The 27,014-nt window shown below is 39.6% G+C and overlaps 2 protein-coding genes across 5 annotated transcripts in view; one reads left to right on the top strand and one right to left on the bottom strand.

The window, feature by feature from the left end:
- Nucleotides 1-1,247: 1,247 nt before the first annotated feature.
- Nucleotides 1,248-19,062, bottom strand: METAP2 (methionyl aminopeptidase 2). The gene is made up of 11 exons (XM_085046850.1): nucleotides 18,800-19,062; nucleotides 17,908-18,009; nucleotides 14,403-14,468; nucleotides 13,943-14,045; nucleotides 8,491-8,652; nucleotides 6,621-6,802; nucleotides 6,442-6,536; nucleotides 6,262-6,358; nucleotides 5,648-5,751; nucleotides 3,179-3,294; nucleotides 1,248-2,039 (listed from the first exon to the last, which is right to left on the bottom strand). Exons 1-11 carry the CDS (start codon nucleotides 18,954-18,956, stop codon nucleotides 1,787-1,789), a joined length of 1,437 nt encoding a protein of 478 aa, XP_084902976.1. The 5' UTR covers nucleotides 18,957-19,062; the 3' UTR covers nucleotides 1,248-1,786.
- Nucleotides 19,063-19,143: 81 nt separating this feature from the next.
- LOC146443557 (uncharacterized) overlaps nucleotides 19,144-27,014 on the top strand; it is a 42,191-nt gene continuing 34,320 nt past the window's right edge. For all 4 annotated transcript variants that reach the window (XM_085046814.1, XM_085046793.1, XM_085046806.1 and 1 more), the window contains exons 1-3: nucleotides 19,144-19,343; nucleotides 25,235-25,799; nucleotides 26,323-26,403. In XM_085046814.1, coding sequence (XP_084902940.1) covers nucleotides 26,341-26,403 — 63 coding nt within the window. In that variant the 5' untranslated portion in view covers nucleotides 19,144-19,343; nucleotides 25,235-25,799; nucleotides 26,323-26,340. The remainder of the gene's footprint in view (nucleotides 19,344-25,234; nucleotides 25,800-26,322; nucleotides 26,404-27,014) is intronic.

Here is a 27,014-nt window from a genome sequence, read left to right as displayed (position 1 = left end):
GCCAGGCTACAAGAACCTGCTCATATCACATCAAGAAGTGCATAGAGTATGGTCTTGTTAGCATAAATAAAAATAGCAGCAGCAATGTACCCAGCAACCCCACTCAGCAGATTCTTTCAAGTGCCAGCTTTTACTTTGCAATGCACAAGCACCTACACTAGCTACTGTTGGTAAGCTGAGACACACATAACCACACAGCTCCATAAATTAGAATTCATTGCTGGGATGCCAAGTTTCCCAAACAGCAAGCAGAAATACACATTTCAGTATCCCATTTCATCCATTTCTACAAGTTTAAACAGTACTGAGTTTAAACAATATTTATCATTGGGCAAAAGAACCCCACTAGTTTCTGAGTTTTAAACTGTAGGCAGTACATGACACTACTCCCCTCTAAACTGCAGCTCACATACTCAGGTTTTAAAGGACAAAAATGCAACTTTTACCAAAAAACAGAGGAGAAAAGAACTAATATTTCAAAGTTAATAAGAACTCTTCCATAGAGAGACAGGCTGTGACTATAAAGGAGCAGGTGAAGTGTCTCTGCTTCCTAAGCAGTTATGTTTAAGGCACTTTTATCAACCTATTAACAGAGCTGTCAATTTCATCACCAGTAACTATTTAAAATTTTAATATGCAAGTAATGAGGTAAAGATACAGCACTGGAAGACATATTGCATCTAGGCCTGAAGAGCCATGGGATTTAATTTACCTTTACAAATGGGATTCAACAGTCAGATTTCATTGCAGCAGGAAGACAGATAATGACTTTCCATGTTAAGAAAACATCAAATACTCCAGATCATTTTGTCTGCACAAACTAACTTTCAACACACCAAAATAAATTTTCCTTGTCTCCACCACTCGTGCAATCAAATGAGAACTTTAAAGAGACTGGGAATCACATGAAATTTGACTCTGTGCAAGAGGGCATGCCAATGGCAAAGATTATGTAGGGACATATCCTAAAATTCAGTTGACTTCAGCCCAAAGTTGCATGTTGCTGCTAACAGCAGAAGAGACCACCAACTGCATTGGACATGTTCTAATACAGCTGAAGTCTGAACTGAAGGCTGGCACACTCAAATTTACCACGTACCTCTTCTGTAGTTGTCACATTTTGTCCTGTAAAGGGTTGATGACTTGTTGCCCTGTATCCCAGCACTGACAAGACTATTAAAGCATGAAAGGCCAAATTTCACATGAAGGGTATGACAAGGTCCAGTTTCAAGACAAGAAATGGCAAATCAAGTTTGTAAAATATTTAATAGAGCAGTTTCCCAGTGGACTCCTGACCAGAATCATAACCAGACTTCTAAAAATTATATATATTTTCAGATTTGAAAATTTGTCTTTATTTTTTACAAAATGGATTCCAGGAAGTTTAAAAGGCAATATCATAGAGGACTGGGGCGCAGAAATCAGGTGTAGTCATTCAAAGCATTCAAGTAGGAATATGGTCATATAAATATTTGAAAAGCATCTTTTATCATAAATGTTCAGAACAAAATGTATAACTCATTCCAAACTAAAAATTGAGCTTTATAGCACGTATTTCCCTGAACAGAAAAAATAAGTAACTTTTGAAATATTTCTAAAGGCCTGAAAGCTTTTTCCATGGTTAGTTACAATTAGAAGACTTGCCTTAGATTAAATTCCTTCCTTTCCAAATAAGGAAAGTATTAACATCAGTCCACTGTTAAAACAGACAATGTGTTGCAAATTAATTCTGGGATAGTAGGTTCCAAGAAAGCCTAGAGTATAAAGGTGCTGAGGTGGCTCTGAGTTAGTAGTCGTCTCCCCTGCTGACGACCTCCTTGCAGGTGGGGCGCAGCAGGATGGTGTGCTCAAACTGCGCCGTGTAGGAGCCCTTGATGTCACACAGGGGTGGGTATGGATCCACGATGCCCAGGTCACACAGGTTCTTCAGAGCCATCAGGTATTTGCTCTCCCCCAGGCGATCCAGCCACCGGCGGCAGAAGGCAAGAGTACCAAAGTTTTCGTTGATAACATTTAGCAAGTGTTTCGCTCTTGGAAGCCTTGAAGACAAAAAACCCAAACAAGAATGTGTTTGAGATGAAAGAGGTGTCACTAGCAAGCATTCGCTATAGAAATAAAGCACACCCATTAAAAATAAGCTTAGATGGCAAGATTTTCAGACTACCTAGCCCTGGGATGTCTTTCTATATCAGATGTTCTCTTTAGAAAATAAAGTGCATTTTCTTCCTGCAAACAGATATCCTTCAAAACAGATCGTGAACTTATCTGCAAGCTAAACTAAACATAGGGACAGGAATCATTCTCTTAAAAAATAAAAGGACATTTCATTTCATAAAAAAAACCAGAATTCTTCCTGATCCAGAGTGGTTTGTAATTTTGAAATAATTTTGGCAGAAGCTTGGTGGTTTAAAACGCTGAGTTTTCACTTCTGAAGTCAAATATTTGGTAAGCTTTTTATTTGTACTTCCTACAATATACAGGCATAAAAAAATATATATATTTATGGATCTACTAAGAACTAAGTTTATTTCCAGTCAAGCAGTTCCTTTGCAAGGCTAATTCATCCCATCCTATCTCGTTCACATTCCTAGTCTGTGCCATGGAAAAGCATGTGTGCCTGACATGTTTCCAACCAGAGTAGTCTTTCCTTCAGAAAATATGATGCACCACTAGAAATCCCAAAATGAAAACCCAGTGAAACTAAAAATGAGTAATTTCTTCATTTTACAGCAGTGCACTAAAACAAAACCTCAAAACTCTCAACATAGCCATTAAATAAACAGATGGCACAAATAGCTTGAATATATTCTGGGAACAGCAGTAAGACGAAGATGTGGCATACAACCATAGGAGAGATATTGGCCAAAAAAAACCCACTATACACTTAATCTACAGATGAATACAGAAATAGAATCTATATATTAATTATAAAAATAATGGTATGAAGATTGTTAAAAACAAATATAAAATTCTGAAAACCTATTTTCTCCATTTTCAGTTTAAGTAATTCCATATTGTTGCAAATTTACAATCAGAGTGTATTTTATAACAAGAATATTGCTTGTACTGCCCTTTGAGTCTTCTGACAGACTTATTAATTAGTGAAGAACATGCATTGTATCAAATGTGAATCCTAAGGGGGTAATAGCTCCATCAAAATACACCAACAAAATCCAACCTTATTGGCACATGCCCAACATCAAAGTTCTTCATATAATGAGAACACTCCATATCATCATGAACAACGCCTTTTCCTGTGCTACCGAAGGTTTCTATAGCATACACTTCACCTTCCTAAGGAGAGAAAAAAAGATCATGTTGCAATATGAAAATGTGACATTGTGTCATTCTAATACAACATCCCACTATTACAACTTCTGAATACGAGGAATTAGATGTACATAGATTCAATTGCCAAATCAATGTAGAAAAAAATTCAGCATGGAGACATCACACATTAGTTACAGCCATCTCCAAATCATCCACTATATTACATTGGTACCATTTTATTTCAAGCCAGAAGCATCAGCATGTTTCTAGCCACAATTTCTCAAAGTCATTGCACTTAAAGCATTGTCAAGGCATACATCTAGCATAGCTAAGGAACTACATTTGCTAACTGGAAGTACTTCTCCTTTGCTATTAAGGTTGCTATTTCCTTTGCTATAAGGCCTAAGAAATGTATAGTTTAGACATAGCAAATAAACATTGATTACAGAGACTTACTGCACTGATGAACTTTCTGCCCAATTTCTGCAAGAATTTTCTGGTAACAGGTGCTAGTATATACCCTTAACCTGCTCATTTCCATTCCACAAGATGAATTTCTTCAAGAAATGAAGGTGATATACATCTGCAAGGGCATTATCAAAAGTCTAGCCAAGAACATACTGAAATGCCATCATACAAACTCATTTCTGCCATGTGCATTCACACATCCTTAACGGCAGGACTGTGACAGGGAATTAACAAGCCAGGGCATCAAACACTGACTGACACCATGAGTTGAACTGTTCACATTATTAAGCTACTTTGAAAGTCACAACCCCAAATTAAGAAGCTATGTGAAAAGCAGTAATCCAGGCTTCAAATTCAAGACAAACTCTTGAAGATGTCCCTGAATATTCAACTGATTCATTAAAAAACACAAACCCACAAAAACCCACACACAACGCTGCCACAAAATTCACTTAAACACCACTTTTTCAGAATAAGGATCATCAGAGGCTCTGTTAGTCACAAAAAACTCATTGGATTGCAGTTTGATACTATAATTAGCAGAGTACAGTAAGACCTTGGCTACGCTCCACATTCTTCATTGCCAAAATTCACTGTGTTTAATGATGTAGGATTGTGTCCTAAGTAACCTACAGAAGCTGAAGAAATTAAAAAATGTCTTCTCCCCAGTGTCTCAATATTCAGTCAAAACAAAGCTCTGAAATCTTTAAGCAGTACTTAAAGAAGTTTGTTTCATACTAGTAATATACTGATGATGATGATGACAAAACCAAACCATTAACTTAAGTCAAATAAGAACACACAAATTTTTCTATCTTCCTTTTCCAATACTCTTAATCTCTTTGCACAGTCATGTAGATAAGATGATAGACAGAACTTTGTCTTTTTGCACACATCACAGGTCAACAACTATGATACAAGTTTTCACTGAAGTGAGCCCACCTCAAAAAACATTCCTGTCCAGACCACACCTGTGCCTATTCAGCTCTTACATGTCTTATTTACCCTGACAGACTTACTGGTGATCATTACTGACGAGGCTTAGAATGAAATTAAAAGCTTCTTATCTCATCACCCAACTTTTAAATAAGCCTTCTTATCACATTAGAACACAAGCTTCTGTAAAAATGGTGGCTAAATCTCAGGTTCCATGTTTGAATACTGCCTTCCCAATTGGCAGTTTGTCACACCAGGTACAGCCATTGCCCTTCCCCTGCTCCAGAAAGCTATCCAAAAGACATCTTTCAACTAGCCTCTCACACTAACTACAAATACACTTATTTTTTATCCACACAGAAAAACTGCAATGGAAGCTTTTCAAGAAAGATACTATATCTAACAGTACTCACAAAAAGTCCCCCAAAGCTACACTACAGATGTATTTATCAGGAATTACCTGAGCAAGAGATTTCATTACAGAATAAACAAACAAGGAGTAGAAATGACCTGAAAGTCCAAACACCTTTCAGGAAAACTTTGAGTTCCTGAATTCCAGTTCACCCCTAAATATGAGTTTCTGTCCTTTTCCATGCTGCTAAATGCAACATACCAACACTCCATTTAAATAACATATACACACTGAGAAATAATTAAACAAGAATTACAGTAAACATCATTATGGCCATTCAGATTTCAACAGCAGTGGGCTTGTTTGGTGGTCTGTTTTTTAAATAGTAGGGTTCTGAGGCTTCAATTTCAGAAAGTGTCAGATACCTGAACACACCAGGGCTAAAATGGAGAAGCCACTGAGATCAAACTACTCCTTTACAGGAGCACTACACAGTAGAGCAGTCATTCTGCTGCAATTATCCACCAGAATCACAAAAACTACAAATTGAAAGTGCACAGGAAATACTATTCTTGCAGTAACACTGAGGAAATATAACAGAAAGATTAAAGAACAACTTACCTCCATTCTTGTGGCTTCTCCCCCTTTCACAATAGGTACTGTTTTTCCAGCATGTATCCTATACGGCCCAATGGAGTGTCCATTCAAATTGCGAATTGGCTTCACTTTGGAAGAAAACATTAATATTTACAGGCAATTTCCTAACAAATGGTAAACCCTTTAAAGCAATTTATTAGCCCTTAGTGAAAGTAAATAGTGACTCATGATACTGCAGAGGAACTAAACAGAACTATCTACACATCTTGTACAAACAGCAGCCAAGATGCAAGTTTTGTTTTGTATGCTATAGCAAAGCTCCATTATTAAAGAGCAGCAACTCCAACAGCAACAAAAGCTTATTAATAAAGCCAAACAGCCAGTAGCAAATTATCTGTACAGCTGGAAACTGTTATTTAGCTTTCATTTTTCCTGTTAAAGATACAATACTTGGAAGGATAAGCCAAGAATATTTCTCCAGAGGAAAGCCAAGCCAGCCATAAATATGTATTTATGCAAGACTCACACCATACTTCTAGCAAAGAGGTCTTTTCAAAATCATACATCAAAATCAGTATTTGTACAAATAAATATATATGCACCCTTTAAAAAGGGCTGTCCTTATATAAAGAACTTGCCTTGGTATGTTTTGCCATCAATTTCAACTTCATAAGACTCCATAACTTCTTGTATGGCTTCCCCCACATCACAGAGACGTACATCTATTCCAGCACACTGAAAATAAAGTGCAAATATAAATAGAAAATAATAACATTTACTGAAAAAGACTTTGTAAATAACTTATATAATGATCATACCTTTATTCCAGTATTTGTTGCATCCTTTACAGCTTGTAATAGTCTGTCATATTTTGGATTGAATGTGACTGTAAAAGCACAGTCAATAATACGACCTGAAATCAGCAGAAGTTAGTTAGCTACATGGCCTTTGCATTGAAGAATGTTCTCAAAGCTTTAATTCATAAATGAAAACTAACCACTAATATGTGTTCCAAAATCTATTTTGCAAATATCATTGTATTGCAGGACTGTTGGATCTCCAGCATTGGGAGTGTAGTGGGCAGCACAATTATTCAGAGAACACCCAGTAGGAAATGCAAGACCTGCATTTAAACCATTTTCCTTGATCAGCTTACGTGAGCAGTCTTCTAGTTTTTCACTAAAAGGCAGAGGGGAGGGAGAAGGGAAAAAAAAAAAAGAACAGTTGTCATTAGTATTTATGATGACTTCAAATAAATCAACACAAGAACAAAATCTCAAAAATATTAAAGCAAATGTTTTCATGTCAAATCAAACTATTTGTATGCTAAGTAGACAGACACCCTAGGCTGAAAAATATAAGCACAATATAACGACCTTCAGTTCTTTGTGTTGCTTCCTCTACCTTTTCTTGGGCAAAAATGAGTACTTCTCTAGTGTTTTCACTCTAAGTTTAAAATATTTATCCTTTACAAGCTACATTTAATCCATTCTTCCCGAGCAGCAGAGGTTAGACAACCAAAGTTTAGGCAAATTAAATGCTTTCTTTACAATTACTGTGATTTAAAAGGAGGAAGGGGAAAAGGAGATAAAGCCTCTCATTTATTAAAACAAGTCTGATTACAAAAGGACCACTATTTAAAGAATTTGAGTGATAACTATGATAAAATAAAACCTCATGAGACTAGCATTTGGTTTTGGGTTTTGTCTAATCTCAAGATGCTAGCTACTGCAAAACCACAAATATGTGTCCACCGGTGCATTCTCCTTCAGTGTCAGTGAACAAGGTAAACTGCAGCTCACAGCACTGTACCATACTCTGATCTTAAGAAAGCCATTAACTCAGAGAAATATGAAAAAAAGAGCATATTTTAATCAGCAAGGCCCCACAGCCCAAGGTACTTTATGAAGAATTGTTGTGTTTTGAGAAAATGACTGCTTAGAACAGTCAAACTGGATAATTCACTATGACAGATTTGTTTCATCCAGCCTAGTGAGCTGCCTTTCTTCTACTTTCCCTCACAGTATATTATTTCTTTCTGTTATCCTTGCACAGTTACCTTGGGGATCAGCTCTCATTAGCTTTCTTACTATCCTACTCTTGTCAGCACAGTCCTCAGTCACACCAGGCTGAAAGCACCTGATTTTGGAAGCTAAACTGTTCTGGATCAGTGCAGTACTTGGACAGTAGACATTCACTCTAGATAAACTGAAGGACAGAAAAAGTAATAGTTGGAAGAGTAACAAAAATCACTCCAGGCTAATTATTTCTTTAAACTTAATCAAATTCATGTTCTTCTTAATCCATTTGCTCAGTTATATCTTAATAACTGAGAATAAAAAACCTCATTGTGTTTCCACCAGAAACATCAGTCAATGAAGACTAAACATAGTCCAAGCCTTCCTTCCCTGGACTGAATACACAGCCATGCTGATTTTATGCCTCTTTGCCCAGTCCCAGCCACAGACTGCACCTGCAGTGTCCACATGGCATTTCATGACAATTCTGGCAAGTGCCAGCAGTGCTACTACTATTTCTGCTTCTCCCAGCACTGCTGCAGAACTTGTGTGTAAGAGTAGTGAAGGCACCGAAATCTAAATTAAGATATAATCAAAGTAAGTGAACAAATGGAAAGCTTAGTTTAAAATTCGATATAATTCCAGGCCCTGTAAAGCTGCATAAGCTAAAAATACAAGAGGAAACTTAGAGGAAATAACTGGCAACACTGGTTGCATAATTCAGACACAAATCTCCCCAATGCTCATGACACAGTGAATTAAGCACACGAAACTGGGATTAAATCTCTCCCCCCTGGAAAATGAAGAAAAGTCTACAGCAGAGGTCTTCCAGAAGGTGTGTGTCCTCACCAGATTTCTATCATTGTCATTCCAGGTTTTATCCAGCTCATAACGTATTTCCTCACTTGTCTGTGTGCCTCTGCAGCCTCCCGAAAATCATTCCAGATTTCCTCACTGGCTTGGTCTAGTGCTTTCTTTTCTTCACTAGTTGTTCTCCAAGCAGCAGTTCGCCTTGAAAACAAAGCAAGCGTTTCAAACAAGTTACTATAATCACAGCAGTCATTACAGCTTCTGTCTAAAGCCTGCAAAGCATTTATTAGCTAGTCAGGTCTACATTTCTCTGTGTAACAGAAAAGATCCTGATGGATACAATTTTCAGAATAAGGGAAGCCTATTAAAAACATCTATCCATACTACAGACTAGCAGCTGTTTGTAAAGGCAGTAACATCCTACCAAGGCCCAGATAAGCAGGGTGCTAAAGAGACAGGTGTATAAAATTCATATTAATGCCTGCAATTCCACCTTAAGTTTAAGCAGGGCAAAAACCTGCAACAGGCTTTGCTCATGCAAAAAGTTTATTTTTTTTCCACAATCTTACTCATACAGATAGCACTGTTCCTGTATAGAGGTGAACCTCAGCACTGTAGTGTGGCTGCTTGGCCCAGAAACTGTTGCTGACACAGACAATAAGCATCTTTAAAATTTAACAGCTTGCAGTTCTGTTGTAACGTGTGTCCTTCCTGTCCCTGACCCCGCCCCCCTGACCCCTTCTGACTGGATGTGAGTCAGGACCGCCCCCCATCCCTAGAGATAAAATCCCCAGCCAGATCCGGAACGGGCTCTTTGGTTCTGGGCTCGTATGGAGCCTGTACCCTCCCTCGCCTTCCCTTCCCCCTCCCCAGTCTCCCCACTCCTCCCCTGTTTTCCTCAATAAAACACATGGAGACCAGGAACCAAACAGCTGCCTTTCTAACCTGCAACGCTTCTACAAGAACCGTGTCTGACCAGCCCCACAGCTCGTGGCCATGGAATGACCATCCTGCGTGTTCCGGTTCTGGGGCAGCCCTCCCCCGCAGCAGGGGAGAGCTGCCTTCAGGTTCTGCACTGCTGCACAGTTCCAGTATTATCTTCACTCATGCTCAAAATATTCAGGTAATAACACCTAACACAGAGCATGGTAACTATAACACATGCCAGAATGTGACTTTCTAAATTGGCTGAATGGTGAATTAGCATTTGTCACAGAAGAGCACCACTCATTCTGGCTCTTTGGTAGGTTCACAGAACAAATGGGAGAGTATTTTTTTAACATGGGACTAAGTATATGATTAGCTTTGAATGTATTTTTCATTGTGCAAAAATGCAATGCAACCAAGGTTCCATTAAAGCAAACAAAAAAGTGACTTAAATACTCCAGCAACTGTCAGAACTGAACCAGAAGACTACTCTTGACTACAAGGCAGAGATAACCCTTTCAAATGGTGAAACTGCAGCCACATATTAGTACAAAACCCCCTAGTGGTAACTCAAACAATTCTGTACATGCTATGCAAGCCAAAAACTACTAAGAACAACACACAGCTACACATGCTGGCAGGCGGGTCTTAAAAGAAAATGGGTTATGGACAAGATGGACCAAAGATGCTGAAATATGCCAAAGTTTTCAAATTTAGAAATTAATGCAAATGAGTTGATTCTCATCAAAAACTGAAATAATAACTGAATACACAGAGTGTAAAGTATTTGAAATCCAAAGGTGTAGCTTTTTACCTGTTTCATAGACATATGTAACTTAGCTCCATTTTGAGTTTCTTTTACAGTCAGAAGACAGGTACGAGTGAACTAAGAGACTATGTCCTGCAATTTTGCTGCATTTTGAACTGAAAGTATATACTTAGATACAAGTTTACAAGTATATATATCTATACGAAGAATTTAAGAAAAGTTGAAAATATAAAGGACGATAACAGGCTATTCCATAAATCTATCTCAGGATGATCAGAGGATCTAAAGTATTTTGAGACTGTTTTGCTTGTTTCCATTGAACTTTCTGCTTCTTTTCAGATAAAGTAACAACAGTGCAAAGCATAAATCCCACGTTTACCTTTCAGAGCAGTTGTCTTGCTCCAGTAGCAAGCATCACACATACTACTCTTATAATTTGTCTAATTCTGGCAAATTCTACCTTAAAAAGAAAGCAACGGGCTGCAGCACCTGGGCCCCTGCACTGCCTCTAGAAAACTGGACTTCTGCCAGCACAGTAGTCATTGAAGATGGAAAAGGTGCACTGCAGAAAAACACTGGGGACAGAGACTCAAGGATCCTTTCAGACTGTTCTGGATTCCAGCAGTGAACACCCTTTGGTATCAAGAACTGCTGACAGAGTCTGGGCAGCTGCTCTGCCATCTGTCACAGACTTGAGTGCAAACTCCAGCAAGCTGGCAGGAAGCCACCCTCACTGTGTCTTACTGCATTTCAGCATATAGTCACTTCATGCAAGTGATCTGGGGAACAGAACAGCCTCTCCATGTAAAAGAACTGTATTAGACACAAAGCATTTTGCTGACAAAGCTGCACTACTGCCACCTGGGAGCTCAGGGAGGGAGGCAACAGGAATTCCTGCTTGGGCCTAAGCACTTCATGATGGGAAAAATCAATTGATCAGATGAAGGCCTTGCACCAAACATCAAATCCTCCAACAGGTACATGAGCTAACAAGCTTTTGACAGTTTCACAAGGTGCTGCCTGCCACATGTCAGCTGAACAAGTTCAACTCTTGCTCCAAGCCATATGGTCCAGCTTTTCACTCCAGTCCACAGCCTGCAGTTTTCACTAGCACAAATCGTTACAGAAAGCCAAATCACACACTGGGCTGCATCAAAAGCAAGTCAAGGAAGGTGATTCTGCCCCTCTACTCCATTCTTGTGAGACCCCAGCTGGAGTACTATGTGCAGCTTTGGGCCCCAACACAAGAGATGTGGACCTGTCTAAGTGAGTCCAGAGGAGGGCCATGAAGAAGATCACGGCTGTAACGCCACTACCATGACGGCAGGCTAAGAGTTTGGGCTGTTCAGCCTGGGGAAGAGAAGGCTCTGGGGAGACCTTACAGCACCTTCCAGAACCTGAAAGGGAGAGCTGGAGAGGGACTTTTTTCAAGGTCATGTAGTGACAGAAGAGGGGTAATGGCTATAACCTGAAAAATGGTAGATTTAGATTAGAAGCTGGGAAGAAATCCTTTACTGTGAGGGTGCTGAGGCACTGAAACAGGTTGCCCAGAGAAGTTGCAGAAGGTGTCCCTGCCCATGGCAGGGGGTTTGGAACTAGATGATCTTCAAGGTACCTTCCAAAGCAAACCAGTCTGCATTCTGTGACTCCGTAACAGCACAGAGGCAGAATCAAGCAGGCAGGGTCAAGAATTCCTTAATTCTACTTTAACAAAATTGGTATATCATGAAATATTGCTTATTTGTTTTCTGTCCCCCCCAGTTTTATAATTTCAAATTCAGATATCTTCAAGAAAAAACAAAAGCTTCAAAAAAAAATAAATACTGGAGATATAAAAATGTTAAACCTGTCAGTCTGTTGTCAATGCAAGTATTGATTATCTGCTCTTTTTTTTTGCTGAAGTTTGAATGACACCCACTTCTAGTTGAACTTCTGACACAAAATACACAATTGTAGGTTGAGGAGAGGTAACTTTAGAAAGCACATGACATCAAGAGTTAAGAATAGAAGTGCAACTCTTAAAAAACATCAAAGACAAAACCCTACTGACCTCAGCATGAATAAGAGATGTGGCACAAAAATGCTCCACCGATATACAATATGAAGCTACTATTCAGAATATGAAATATCCTGGCATTAATGTCAGCTACTAATTTGAGTAGCTGCTTATATTAGGAAATACTAAAGTAGCATCATAAGATTTAAATATTTAAATTAGGAAAAAAACTAAGCATATATTTGCTCAAGCACATTATATGTAGGAGGAAACTATTTCAGGTTCCTTAGAAGAATATATTCTTCTCTATAGCAGAACACTCATGGTAGAGAAAAGAAACCCCAGTTAAATCCTGTTATGAAAAAGAAGGTTTGTTTTTATTGCTTCTATCCTTTTTCTTTTCAATAAATAGTAGTTAAACCAGAGCAAATAATTTAATCTTCAATAGCTGAATATGTATCAGAGGTGTAAAAACAGTATGTTATTCGTTAATAAACTATATAAATGCTTAAGATATTTATCATCTAATTTCTTGGTTTACTTAAATCATACCCTTAGGAATGTGGCATATGCATATACAGAAAAATACTTAACTCCTTAACATTAAAAAGTCACTCCTGGATCAGCCTGTCAGAACTATCCTGTGAAAGGTCTTCATTAGCATGCTAATCCTGTGCACGCAAACAAGGCAGTGATTTATAAATAAATAAGAGTACACCTTGTGTTCAAATTTAAGACATGAAAAAGAAAAAGCTTCCTCAAAAGCAAATTTTAATCTTATAAAAATGAAACAATATTATCTGAGCACAATTTATAGGGTGTACTAGACTCTTATGTTACTTACACTCCATGAGAAACAGGCATTGACTTTAAATAACCAATTAAAAAACATTTCAAGTTATTTTATTCGGAAGAAAAAGTCATTGAACACTAGACAACGCTTACAGACATACAAATATTTACCTACTCTCTCCCTTTGGTTTCAACTACTTTGTCAGAGCATTGATTCAGTATTTCCTGGGAAGTTTCATAGTTTTCAGTAATACTTGGTTTTTTCATTCAGGTTTTCACACAGTTCAAGATAATTCTATGCCATGCATCCCCTGTCTCTCCCAGGTAAAATATGACCTTCCACAACACTTCACATAGGAAAAAAAAAAAATCAGGAAAACTCAGTCAAGCTGGTGTGCCCTAGCTCCTGACAAAGCATAAAGAAATAGTAGTTTCTTTTAAAAATATAAGGATGCAGATCTCTGTTCCAGTAAACTACTGGAAGCTGTTGCTTATTTAGTGCAATTGTGTAATATTCCAACATCACTATGAATTACAGAAAACAGGTGACCTCACAGTAACTATATATTCCTTCAGAGAGAAGCAAAGCACAGAATATACCACATAGGCTTTTAAATACCAAAAAATAAGTAACAAAAGTTGGCATCTCAATGGTCACAAAACTGCTGCATAATAATGTCTTATCTCCCTAAATTTTTCACTCAGTTCTAATTCAGACTGTTTTTCTTACAAGCAGCCTCCTGAAAGCCTGTTAGTACCCTGGGTCTCAAGAGCTCCCTGCCTCATGGCAATTCTGCTCATACTGGCTACACCTTAATTAAAAGGGTAGGGAAGGACAAACATTTATGGTCTGAAGACTTGTATTCATTGAGTTCTTGGATGATCCAGGTATACAAGAAAAGGAAAAACCCAAAGTATATTACTAATTTTGTCCATTTAGTTGTACATTAGTATTTTTTTAGCACATCAAAATGAAAGCATTTATATCTTAAGCTTAAAACACTCACCCATCTTGTGTTGGCGGATATTCACACTCTTCTCCCTTCGGGAATACATTGCTGGGAAATAACTCACATATTGGAATAGAAGGTGGATCTGTCTGGACCTTAGCTGTTGAATATAATTTTAAAAAGTTTTACACTCTGGAAATACTAAACAGCTTATTTTAACCATAGAAGTTAAACAGCAAAAGTTATTTAAGATCCCCTTAACTAGAATCTGGGCTTCTACCAAGACAACATCATATCACAATGCCCTCATATGACTTTATTTGGTCAATGCCCAAGACCAATGAATGCCCTCAGCGGCATTCAGGGATATCAGAAATAAGACAACTTGGCCAGACTTAGCCTACAAACACAAACTGCACCCCAAAATTTATTTCAGCTGCCAAGAACACCACTTTCACATGCTTAATCAAGTGAATTACATAGTCACATAGTCTATGTTTTTGTGCTTGATACCTACGTCCTTTCTTCTTTTTCTTCTTCTTCTTCTTTTTCCCAGTTGCTCCATCTCCTTCACCCTCTCCATCTATAGGAAAGAAAGTGCTCAGGTGAACATAAAATAATCTTAAAAGAACCAAATAAGTCTGAAGACGACATAAAAACATCTGGACTATCTGGAAACACTTCTCTTACAGAAGACTTTAATGGATTAAAAGACAACATCCAGAAGCTGCCACCAAACCACCAGCATTTTCGATCCCTACACCAAACACAGACCTGAGAAGATGGTTTTGAAAGTCAACAACTTAAACGTATCACCAAACAGAAGAAAAAATATAGCTCAGGGAAAGCATTTTCAGAAAGTCCTACTTCATATTTCTCTGTTCTCAATTCAGGCAAAAAGATGCCTGGGATTGCTGGAGGACACAAGAGAGAACTGCATTAGACACAACAGCTAACAAACACCTAGAAACTACTGCTTCCAACCCATCTTTTGATGCTTCAGCGAAAGAACTTACTGCATTTGGAACGATAAAGACCCCAAAGAAGTACAGATGACAGCACTCTAGGCCAGGATAAGTTTAATCTCAAGATAGCAGGGAAGGTCACAAACAACACTCAGCAAAACCACTGCATGTGGGAGATACAAGGGCAGTAAAACACTGGAAAAGGTTTCCCAGAGAGGTGGAAGATGCGCCGTCCCAGAAAACATTCAAGGTCAGGCTGAACACGGCTTTGAGCAACTTGATCTAGCTGAAGATGCCCCAGCTCACTGCAGGGGCTTGGACCAGGTGACCTTTAAAGGTGCCTTCCAACCCAAACCATTCTATGAATCTATACCAGGGAGAGGTTTCTAAGGAGCACATCATAGAAGCACCAAGAATCAGCCACACCATTTACAGCCACATTTGAGAGGTAACAATAACCCTGCAGACTTCACATTTGGCTACATCTAATGCCTACCTACTTCATGTTCAGTATCTCAGGTGCTATTAGCTAACTAAACCTTCTAGTCCTAAACAAATTATTTTCAAAATAGACAAGTACTAGTCTTCTACATTTAGAACACTTTAAACTACAGCAAAAATTAAATTTGAAAAGACTTCTAGAATCAAGTCAAAGCATTCCATTTTGAGTGTATTTATACAGAAGCTGGTATTTAAAAACAAAACCAAATCAAAACACTGACCAGCTGTTCCAGTCCCTAGATTTCAAGCCTCTCATGATGGTCAATATTATCAGCATTTTTATGCCATGAATGCTGTAAACCTGCAGCTGGGGCAAATTTCAGTCATGTCACTCCTGACCCTCTCCAGCTCCTTTCGGCATTAAGTATCTTAATTTAAATTTCTGTAAAGAACTGCAAATATAAATACTTTGTATCTATAACATAGTCCCAACCTACCAGATTCTTCATCAATCTATATTTCATAGGCAGCCAAAAATCCTTAGCAATGCATATAAATGTCTTTAAAATACGGTAACTTGGTCACATTTCTCTCGACCTTGAGCAGTGCTCAAACCATTCACAAAGAAATTAATTAGATTACTCCAGTTCATTCACCAGGTGTTTTTTTGATAATTTTTTTTTAAGGTTAGGCCTTAATGAAGGGGAAAAAATGACAGCGTTTCTTAAATATTGTTGCTGTTGCTATCTGCGTATTGTGGCTTTTTCATACATCACTGCACGTGAAATTGCTAACTGCAAGCCAAACTAACCCTGTCTGTGCTTTCATGTCCTTGAAGACTGCTGCAGACTAACTGTGCTGCCAGAAACATAACTACTGCATCTGACCAATACCCTGCTTGTCTTCAGCTTATTTAGCTGCTAAGGAAAAAAAACTGTCCCCAGAAATGCAGTTCCAGATCTTTGCAGAACTGAAGCCTGACCTTATATCATTTTGGTACAGCCATTTAATAACTTCGCACAGTATCATGCAAAAATGTTACATATCAGCATATTTTAACATGGCAAGTGAAATCCAAAGAGCATTTCCTAATCTCTCCTAGAGTTCAAAAGTTATATAGTCTCCTTTTTGAGGTCACTCAGTTACGGGCTTATCAAGGGGAAAAAAAAAAAAAAAAGAAAAAAGGGAGTAGGTATTTTATCGATTTTAATCTGATGCAGCAGGTCTTAAAACAACAATTCCAAAACTACACAATTAAGATGGCAAATAGTGAGAACCAGGGCAGACAAGAACATAGCTGTCTTCAAAAAATTAGTTTTATTTTTTCTGCGAAAGTATCAGTTTTGCTAAAAGTAAAGTACATCCAAGTCTAATATGTGGAAAAAAGGGAAGATTATTAATTCAGTCATACTATCACTTCATTTTTAATACTTTCTAATATTGTAATACTAATTGCTAATACAGTCAAAAGGATAAAAGAGCACCACATTTGATCTGCAACTATCAATATTATTTCTCCTGAGACAGAACTCTAACCATTCTAATGATTTTCAAATATTTCTTTTCATTGTATAAAGTTTCCATTATCCTACTCAATACTTCTTCCTCAAGTTGCAAAGATGCCAAAGCACATATTGCATTAATTATCTTTCAACTCCATAACCTGAAAGGTACCACAAAACAAATAAACCCCAGAATACATTTCTGTGGAAAGTAACTGCATTAAACTGGATGCTGCAGATTGATAATGGTCAAAGATAAATTTGTTATTTAATACACCTCAGCATATTGATTTTTTAAAACTTCCATACCCAATTTATTAGAAGTAAATTCCAGCAAGTGAACCAAGATGATTTCTAAGCAGACTGCTCACAGTGCTGAGCCAACTTTATATGCTAATTCAGAAAAAGGAAACCAAGTTACTAATTTAAGAAATGCATTTTCTTAAACATCCATTTCTATTGAGAACTATTCACCAAATCAAAGAAAACACAGCACCTTTATATGATGTTCCTACAGAAAAGATGGACCCAGTGTGGATTTCAAAACAGACACTTTCAAGGTTCTTACATAGAAAATCAGCTGCATGGCACAAGCAACACACAAAGTGTGCATCCTGCTTATGTATTAATCTCACCCCAACTCAATTTTAATAAAAAGTTATAATTACAGATGAGTAGGTTTAAAGTCAATGGTAAAGATTCTAAAACCTCCTGTTAATTAAAATGCTCCCTTAAAACTCACTCAGTATGTTTTGTTTTAAGAGAAGAATAAGAAACATGATTTGGAATGTTTCTGACCATGGTAATGCAAGTGAGAATGATTTACAGCTTACCTTATCTCAAACTAAACATTTCCCTTTAGTAGTTAGATCCTTGAAAACACAAACCTTTATTAAAGCTTGTACTCCTGTTATTTTCTATATGTACACCTGTGTGACAGCAAAACTGTTGACAAAAAGTAGAAAGTATAGATAGTAGAATCTCACCTCTCCAAAAAAAAAAAACCACCAACCAAAATCAAATCAAGAAAGACACCTGTAAGCAGTCTGTTAAAATGGAGTCTTAGAAGAAGCTGAAACCGGAAATGTCAAGAGAAAATATAAGTTATACTTGCCTTCATCATCATCATCTTTTTCTTTCTCCTCCAGTGATTGCTTGTCCAATTGTTTTGCTACATCATCAAGAGCTCCTTCCATTTCTTTATCAGTTTCTTGTCCTGTTTGTAAAGTTAAAGTATTACTTACAGTAAAACATTAGCTGCACGTTAGTAACCAACAGCCCCCAAAACTTTATAAAAACATTATGTTCTACTCATCCTACAGATACCAGAACACCTAATGCTTTTTTCTTTTTTAAAGCAGCCCCAACATATATGGTTGTAGGACATTACAGTGACAGGTGCTGTTATTGGAACCTGCATATAAAGGTAATTATCCTGACACTTCTGATTACTTTTTTCTGCCACGGTAACTAATTCTTCTTGCCATAGCAGCAGACTGCTCTTGTGAGATAATATGGGCGTGAAGTAGATAATTATAAACGTGCAGGACAATCATCGCTGATGGCCTGCTAAAACAAACCCAAACCATAGCGCCTTTACACTATTTGCCCAGACTTGCTCCAGCTCTCTCCGAGAACTTGGGAGGGGTGCAGAGCCTCCATCACGCGGGATGACTTTTACAGCAGCAGTTTTACACCCTTCTCCCCTCGGGGCATAGGAGGGAGTGAGGGAAGCCGTGGCTTATCCTGCGCGCACCGGAGCTGGAAGGACATCCCCAGCCCAACCGACCGGCAGCAGCATCCTCCGGGCACCGCCAGCCCCCTCCGAGCCGCCGCAATCCCCTCAGCCCGCACCGCTGCCCCGGGCCGGGGCTGCGGCCCCGTTGGCGCCCTGCACCCGCAGCCGTGCCCCCGAGCCCTGCCCGTTGGCCGCTCGCTGTGCCGGCCCGCGGCCCCCGTGCCGCCCAGCCCGTCCGCGCAGGGTCGCGGCGCGGCCCGGCCCCTACCCGCGGGGCCCGCTCTGCCCTTCTTCTTCTTCTTGCGCTTCTTCTTGGCGCCATCCTCGGCGCCGAGCCCGGCCGCGCCGTCCCTGTCCTCGGGCTCGGGGGGCAGCTCTCCGTTCAGGTGCTGCTCCCGCTCCTCCGTCCGCCCCACGCCCGCCATGTCGCCGCGGCCGCGCCGCCTCGCGCGCACGCAGCCAGCCGGGGAGAGCGGCGGGGCCGGCGCCACGCTCTGTGGTGCGCGCGGGGCACGCCGGGACGGCGGAGGACTCCGCCGGGAGGGCGGGAGGGGGCGGTGCCTCAGCCGCGCAGGCGCGCCGCGGCAGGTGTGCGCGCGCGGGCTGTGAGGGGGGAGCGGGGCGGCGGGAGGGCTCCTCCCGCCTGTGCGGCGCGATAAAGAGTGGGGGGGAAAAAAAAAGAAATCTTACAAAAACAGCCCTTTCCCCCAGTAGGAGCAGGTGCTATGAAATGTTTTACAGCGTTAGGGATTGTTAGGGATTTACCTTTTGAGGGCACTGAAGAAATGTAGCTCGCACGAGAGATAACTCAGGTACGGAAGAAAAATAACGCAAGTGAAAAAAAAATCACTTGTGCCAAGTCACATAGAGCAAAAAAGGGAAGATTCTAATACATGATAAAGGACACTGCCTTGTCCCATTTCCACCACTACGTAGAAAACCAAGGCAAAATGTCAATGTTACCCACATCCACTAATGGATTATTAAATCAGCCTAATTCTTAACATTCATTTACCGAGTTTATACTTTTAACAGGTTTTCTACTAGTATAACCATTCTGGCTGAAAAATACTTCTCCTTGGTGTACTTGAAGATGTACCTATAGCATATATAGTGCCATTATAACATGTAAAGGTTAAAAACAGGCCTTGTGTCGCATAGCTATGTTTTAAAATTCTTCTGCAGGCAGGTCTTTGCTTGGGAAAACTGGCAATGCCTTGTTGCTCAGTGAGGTACAAATTCTGCCCCTGGGCCCCACTGAGGCCGGCTGGCTCCGTCTAGCCCTTCCCTTACTCCTGGCTGGTACAACTTCCAGCAAGAAAGCACTCACAAAGACTCAGCTAGTGCTCTAGTACTGATCAAACTCCATCCTGCTCCAGGCAGGTGTCACAGCAGCATGCTCCCCACTGCTTTTGCTTGTAAGAGTGCTTGAACATGGAAATGTCCAGCTGAAGTTCCCATGGGCCTGGGATGAGTGCAGGGAAGCTGATTCCCCCAGGCTCAAGGCATGTTCTGGGCAGTGAGACATGAGTCACCAGTTAGGAACTGCTGTGCTACCATTTGTTCACATTGTTATATGCCACTGTCAATCCAACTGGACCACCTACAGGAAGACCCTATGGCTAAGGCAGGATAAACCTTGCACGATGCAGCAGATATGCCATTTAACTCTCGCTCCTGTTTTCCTGCTGTTTTGTTGCCCCCACTCCAGTCAGAATTGATGTTGTCTGAGGCTGATGAAGAGAGCTGTGGAGGAACAGCTCTTTATCACACTGAGAATGGATGACACAAAAGCATGTGCACTAATGCTGCCTAAAACACTCTTGATTTATTGCTTTCTATTCTAGTTTTCTAATTAGGTAGAAGTGGAATCTGTAGAGCTGGTTTTGGGGATTTTTTTGTGGTTGGTGGCAGAAGAGGCAGCATCAATGGTAAAATTCCCTGAATTCTCCATTTTGAGTCATCTTATATCTTCCTGTTGTGTTTATTGTAGTCGGGCACTGTAATGGTCCCAAGATATCCAATAGCAGTGATTTTGTGGTTTATTTTAATCCATTAGTCTCTCATACATCAGACTGTTCTTACCCATTGCTCAAACCCCTTTAGTGCCTTTGACAGCTTGAAAAAGAGGGTGCTTGTGCTCTTGTTCCATTTGATCTGGTGTGTGCCAAAACAGACAGGTTGCCAGGCCATGGATTTTGTTGACTCTAGAAGTGAAGTGATAGATAAAGGAGTCCATAAAGTCTAAAGAAGCCCAGGGAGGACAGAAGGAGAGATATTGACCAGGCACAGATAAAATGAGAATATATCTCATGCAGAAGTCGCAAACATGAGATCCGGAAGTAAGGGCATCAGAGGAAAAAAAATCACAAGCAGAATAAATATTTCTGTGATCAGCTGAACTAACAAAGGCAGTTTTCTCAGAGCATTGTTTCTTTGCTCCCCAGCATGACTCTCACACCATTCATCATCACTGTGATACCCCAGCAGAGAGAGATGGCTCGTCCCACATGGTTCAGCAAAGTTTGGCCTGTCTCTTTTTAGGTGGGGACACTTCTTTGGGCTGCTATTGTCTACTCAGCTGCTGATTTTCACAAAGTGTGTCCAGATGTCATTATCTTTGGGTGTGTTAATCCTCCAAGTTTGTCTGAAAATGGACCTTTGCATAGATGTCATGTCTTTAAAAGAGTAGGCTGAAAATAGATTGTAGAGTGGTGTCACACTTAACATAGAATATAATAACACCCAGCAGAGTGAAAACAAACTGTGAGTGAGCAAGAAGAGGCAGGATTAACAGAGTGTCTCTACTGTTTGAGATGATGTTACTGGACCCAGGCAGGGAAGAGGGCATGTTGGACAAAGCAAAGTTAAGTGTTTTCCAGGTTATGCTACTTTCAGACCCAAAATTAGCACCATACATAAGAGAATGCAGATAACTAAGAGGGGAATAGTGTGTTAAGCAATGTGCAAAAATAGGAATGCTGTATAAAAATATTGCAAAGTGGGAGTAAGAAGCTGGCATGACTGCATTGACAGAGCAAACATTAACATGAACAGGCCAAAAACTGGTTCTACATTCCCCATCAGGCTGGATCCAGTCTTGTAGATGCAGAGAGAGTGAGACACATCTTGTATATTGCCCTTACCAGCTCAGAGTTTTTTGTCCTTCTATTATTGCCAGTCAGCTGTTCCTAGCATTTAATACACATTATATTAATGGATGTTGTTTTTCCCAATTGCATGCTGTACTAAACAGCATGATGAGAGTATTGGATAGGCCATAAGCCAGGAGAGACCTGTGAATACCATTTTTAGCTGGAGGTATATAGCTGGATGTTTTTGTTTTCTCACAGTGACCGTTTGTTTTTCTTAACCAACCTCCCAGACAAAGGCAGGCAGTGGCTGGGGAATTAAGGGAAGGGCTGAATGCAGTCCAAAACATTCAGCAGGATTTGAAACACTTTCCTGAAAGACAATGTAGCCACCTCCTCTTATTTTTCTTCTAAAGAGACTGCTCCAGTTGCAGTGTTTTCCTAGAAAAAGAAGTTATGGTCTTCAGAAAAAGACTTTTTTTTAGAGTATGTTATGTTTTCTTCCATGTTTTCGAATTGTATGTGTCAAGAAATGGCTTGAATGGAGTGAGGGAGCTGTCTCTGACAGCTGTGCTTCAATCCTGGAAAGAGGGTGAGGAAGGATAACTAGGGAGTAAGTGGCCAATATCAGCCCCCAGAAGAGCTGAACAGTGGGATGTTATATTTGCTTCTGTTTGTGTATCTGGGACTGATGCCATTATTTATGTGTTTACGACACTTTAATACTCTTTTTCCTAGCTTAGGGCAAAACTCATAATCCTTACTCAGCTCTAAAAATTCACTGAAGTCAATGGGAAAATTTCTATTGCTAGATGTTTAATATTAGGCCTAAATTCTGGAAGTAGACAAGGAAAATGTCTCCTGCATGAGAGCAAATAGGCCTTATGGACTCTAGAAAGAAAGATATTCCCTGTCACCCATTGCTGAGGACAAAGGACTCTTGTACTTCCTTAGCCATCTCTAAAATTTTCTCATAATCTAGATGAAGTAGCGAGATCAAAGTGGCAAAACCAGCCAAAGAATTCACATTTAACTCTGTTCACTGTGGACTTCTTTCCACATTCCTTAGTGATTGTTTTTTTTTTTTTCTTTTTGCCAAATACCAGTTAGATTACAGACTGTCAGCCATAATCCAAACATACTGAGTTGCCTCAGCTAGTGTCCCAACATCTGTGTCCCTTGGAAGACAGGTTTCAAGGGATGTATGAGTGCTTCTGAAAAGAAGCAAATTTCATCTCTGTTAGTGGTGAAAGTCACTGTGAGAAGCACAGACTGTTGTGTGTGTACTCAAACTGAGACAAAGCAAATGCTTCTTGGTTTGCATTGATAGATGCATGCTGTGAAATATAAAAGTAAGTCAGCTTCTTGCCTTCTTTGGAGCTTACTTTTAAAATTGCTTTTAAACTGCAAGATTCACATGAACAAAACAAGCCAGTGCCTGAGGAAGACTCCTTTTATTTCTGTGACAAGGAGCTTTTGCATTAGGCAGGTATGCAGAACCATACATTAGGACATGCTGCAGTAAGCGTCTCCCTGACAGCACATTTCTGTGCCTGTGCATAGTCTTGATCAGGGATGAATGGCTACAGAGAGCCAAGGGTCTTTAGACTGCTGTTTTGAAATAATGTTTTTGTATTAATTATAGATTCATGAGAATTCCTTTTCTTTTTTAAATAAAAACATCTTTCTTGATGTACTCACTGAGCCACAGCTGCTGATGTAAGCAGTCTTCTTTTTCAGATAAGAAACTGAGAAACTGTAAATCCTCAGAAATAATTGTAGGTCATATCTCCTGAAAACCCTAGTTTAGGGTGGTATGAACCTAAATTATCAAAAAGTGAAATTTTGAACTTCAGTTTTGTAATCAATTTTATCTAATTTAATGCACTGATGTATTAATGTAGTCCCCTTCCCACAGTTCTGGTTCTTTTCTTATCTGAAGAAAATTTTCAAGACCTCACCCAGAAAATAATTTCTCAGCTTCACTGTTAGTGTAAAAAGCATTAATAGTTTATTTTTTGCAGTCTGCTGACATAGCTGTTTTCTTCTGGGTTTCTCCACCCCTTCTTCATTCTGGGGAATAATGGAAGTAATGTTTACAGCTGCAGTGCTGGAGGCAGTACCTGTATGTTTCTTTCACCAGGTATATTCTTTTATATAGGATAGTCTTCTATTTCACCTTCACACCTCCTCCCATCTTAAATTAGAAACTGTCATTCATTTTGCTGTAGGTAAAAACTAGAATGAAAGAGAAAGGCAAGAAGATACCAGAAGAACTGTTCTTGTATTTCACTATAGATCTTCCCCCTGGCTTTACTGCCAGGTAATGGTGTGACACCATTAGTGGTGGGAGCAAGGAAGTTTTTGTCAACTACTTTTTCAAGAAAGGCACAAAAATTACCCCCAAGGTAGATGTGGCCAGGACAGAGCAGAAGAGATGGGGAAGCACAGGACCAGAACTGGCACTCTGCCATGCAGTGTGAGCAGAGAGAGAGAAGTGAGAAGGTGACAGTGTCCTATATCTAACTGTATCTCCTTGAGATGGAATACCTAATGTTCATTTCTGCTATCAGCATTTCATGAGTTTAATATATTTAACTTAAAAACCTTGAACAGTTAGTTATATAAGACCACATAATAGCCTTGTTCTACTGTTTTGGCTTGGAATGGACAACACACATTGTTGGGTGCAGAGCTCTGTGGATTTCGTGAAGTTCATGTCTGCTGACTAATGTACTGTGAGCCCGTGTTCACAGCATTCCTCTGGGGTGTGACTCCCCAAGATAAATGGGTTTTAAATTCAGATTTCATCACATTTGCTTTAAACTGATATTGTTGTTCCAAGGACAAACCTTGTTTTGCCTAACTTGCTTTGGAATTTCAGAAATTTACTCCAGATTGTTCCTGTTTTTGAACATGTTTGTGTGTACTCAGAGAGAGAAAGCAGCTACCATTGAAACTGGAAGGAGTAACCATGTGGTTACAGCTAAGCTTGTTTGTGTTTAGAGGCTTGAAGACTAAGACTTTTCTTGTTAAACTGTATTTTAGATTTTAAAACTCAAAAACTTGTTAAGAAATTTTCCACACTCTCAAAACCATGGAAGATCAGTTTCCAAACTGGGGGGGAAAAAAAAGCCCAACACAAAATAGGACAGATAGAATCAGTAGCTACTGGAGAAGACATTTTTATTATTCAAAGTTTTATTACATCAAAAAGTCCTTTACGTGTGACATCTAAGAAAGAAAGAGTTTGGATTTATTTTATTACCGTTTTACTGGAGCAAGAGAAAATAATTTTATGTGGGAGAGAAGAAATCAATAGACATGTTAAATTACATTATATTGCACCTCAGCAGGCGTAGTCCAAAGCACACACTGTCAGTGCAAAGATCCTGGTTTGCCAGTGGCTGCACTAAATCTCCTTGTGCTACTCTGCACAGGTGTTTCTGAGCTTGGTCCGGGAGTGTCTTCCTCAGGAGAAAATGTGGAAAATGTGCCAGCCTGTTCACATATGTTTGTGGCAGCAGAGATAACTGGTCAACTGGACTGTTTTCTGGGGTTTTTAACTGGTGCTGCTCTCACTCAATAATACGGCTTTTATTTCTCCTCAGCCCAATTGAAGGCAGGAGTGTCATCTGTACAGAAGAGCGTACAGAAAGGCATGAAGATGGTTTCTTAAACACTGATACAACAAGAAAAGAAAAATATATGGTTTTATGATGTGTTCTTGTGTAAAACCTCAGGAGGACTCAAATCCAAGGATGTGCCCAACATCTTTGATCCCATAGGCAGATGAGAGTTCACCACTGAACATGTTGAATAAATCCATGGCTGCTAGCATGTTACAGGAGCTTGGAAAGAAATTGCAGCTCCTTGCTAGGTATGAGCCTCAGTGGCTTGTGAATGTGCTAACCTGTAGCAGAGAGAACTAAGTGAGGGGATTGATTACCATAATTGACCCCAGAAGTCACTAGTGTACAAAAGTGTGGGAACCAGGTGAAGCCAAGTCTCAGAGGAGGTAGAAAATGGTGCTCTTGAAACCAAATGTACGGAGTGTGAAATCGCTGCCATCAGAAGAGAACAATGCAAAAAAAGCTTTGCTTTACTAGCCTGCAATACAAAGCAAAAAAGAAAACCTGAGACAGCACCCGTGCAACATGTCTCTCGGAAGTAAAGGTAAGGTCATGCTGTGTAAATGTGCTGTGTTGTAATGTTTGGCCTCAAAAGGGTAAAAAGCAGTTTCTATTAAGCCTACACTCTCAGTTGGCTGATTAGGCCAACATGCTCCACTTTATAGCTTGTTATACTGCAGTTCTCTGCATAGCAGTGTTTTAGGACATGATGAAATAACTTTGCAGCTGAAGCAAGAGGTACAAACACTTAGAAGAACAAAGCCAGTGAAACTGGGCAATGTTTCAAACCATTTATCAAAGCATTTTTAGTCTCCTCTTTCAAGGTGAGTGATAGAGTCATAACATATTGCGCCAGCAAAAATATTTGCATCCAGGGTATTTCATTCAGCAAGTGTAAGTAATCCTCAATGCAGAACCAAAGGCTAGGGTCAAGCCCATTCTAGCTCTCTAGGTGCTACTGCAGTCTTCCTCTTTAAAAAAAAAATCTTTGGGTTTATGTTTCTGAAAGCAGGCTCACCTTTCAATGTATGATCCTAAGCACTGCATTCTGCTTTCTTCCTGTCTAGCTCCTGCTGTGCAAATTGATGCCGGTCAGGCACCCATCACAATCAGCTTCTCACTCTCATTCAACATCTGTGAAGAAAGAGGTAAGAGTTATATGGCTCTTAGCAGAGGTGGTTAGAATTATGCAGTACCTGAATAGCTATTCTGAATATCTGATTTAACTGATGTATGGATTAGCATAAGGGAGAAATTGTCAAACAATAACTCTCCTTGATTTTTGGATATAATATTTTTTAAAATATCCAGTCTTTCTCTGATTATCTCTGATCATCTGCCGACAAGGTTTTCTACAGAGCCACTGCAGATCCACTACTCTTTGCTAGTAGAATACAGGGTGACTAACTGCTTTCAGATATTATATTAAATCTTTTTCTACTGGAAGCCATCTGATCACATATATTTGACATAGTTCCACTTTTGCTTTGAGTGGGAGAACTGATGCACTAACTGAAAAGTTCTTCACAAGGTATTATATCAGTTCTGCCAAAAACATGGACAGATTTGATGATCTGAAGGGAAGAACTGCTTACTCTGCACTGATCTTTTGATTTCTTTAAGGACATTGCCATGTAAAAAAAAAAAGCATTTGTTCATTTTCTTCCTAATGCTGGCTGTGAAGTTGGTCAGGTGCCACCGGGGCTGCAGAACTGAAATTCCTTGGCTAGTGAAGGTTGAAAGTGCTGCAGAGATATCC

The sequence above is a fragment of the Lichenostomus cassidix genome, chromosome 1Aa, assembly GCF_008360975.1.
Source record: "Lichenostomus cassidix isolate B80296 chromosome 1Aa, HeHo_3.0, whole genome shotgun sequence".
In the NCBI taxonomy this organism is placed as follows: Eukaryota; Metazoa; Chordata; class Aves; order Passeriformes; family Meliphagidae; genus Lichenostomus; species Lichenostomus cassidix.
Note: the sequence above shows the minus strand (reverse complement) of the source record. Positions and strands in the feature narration are given on the sequence as shown.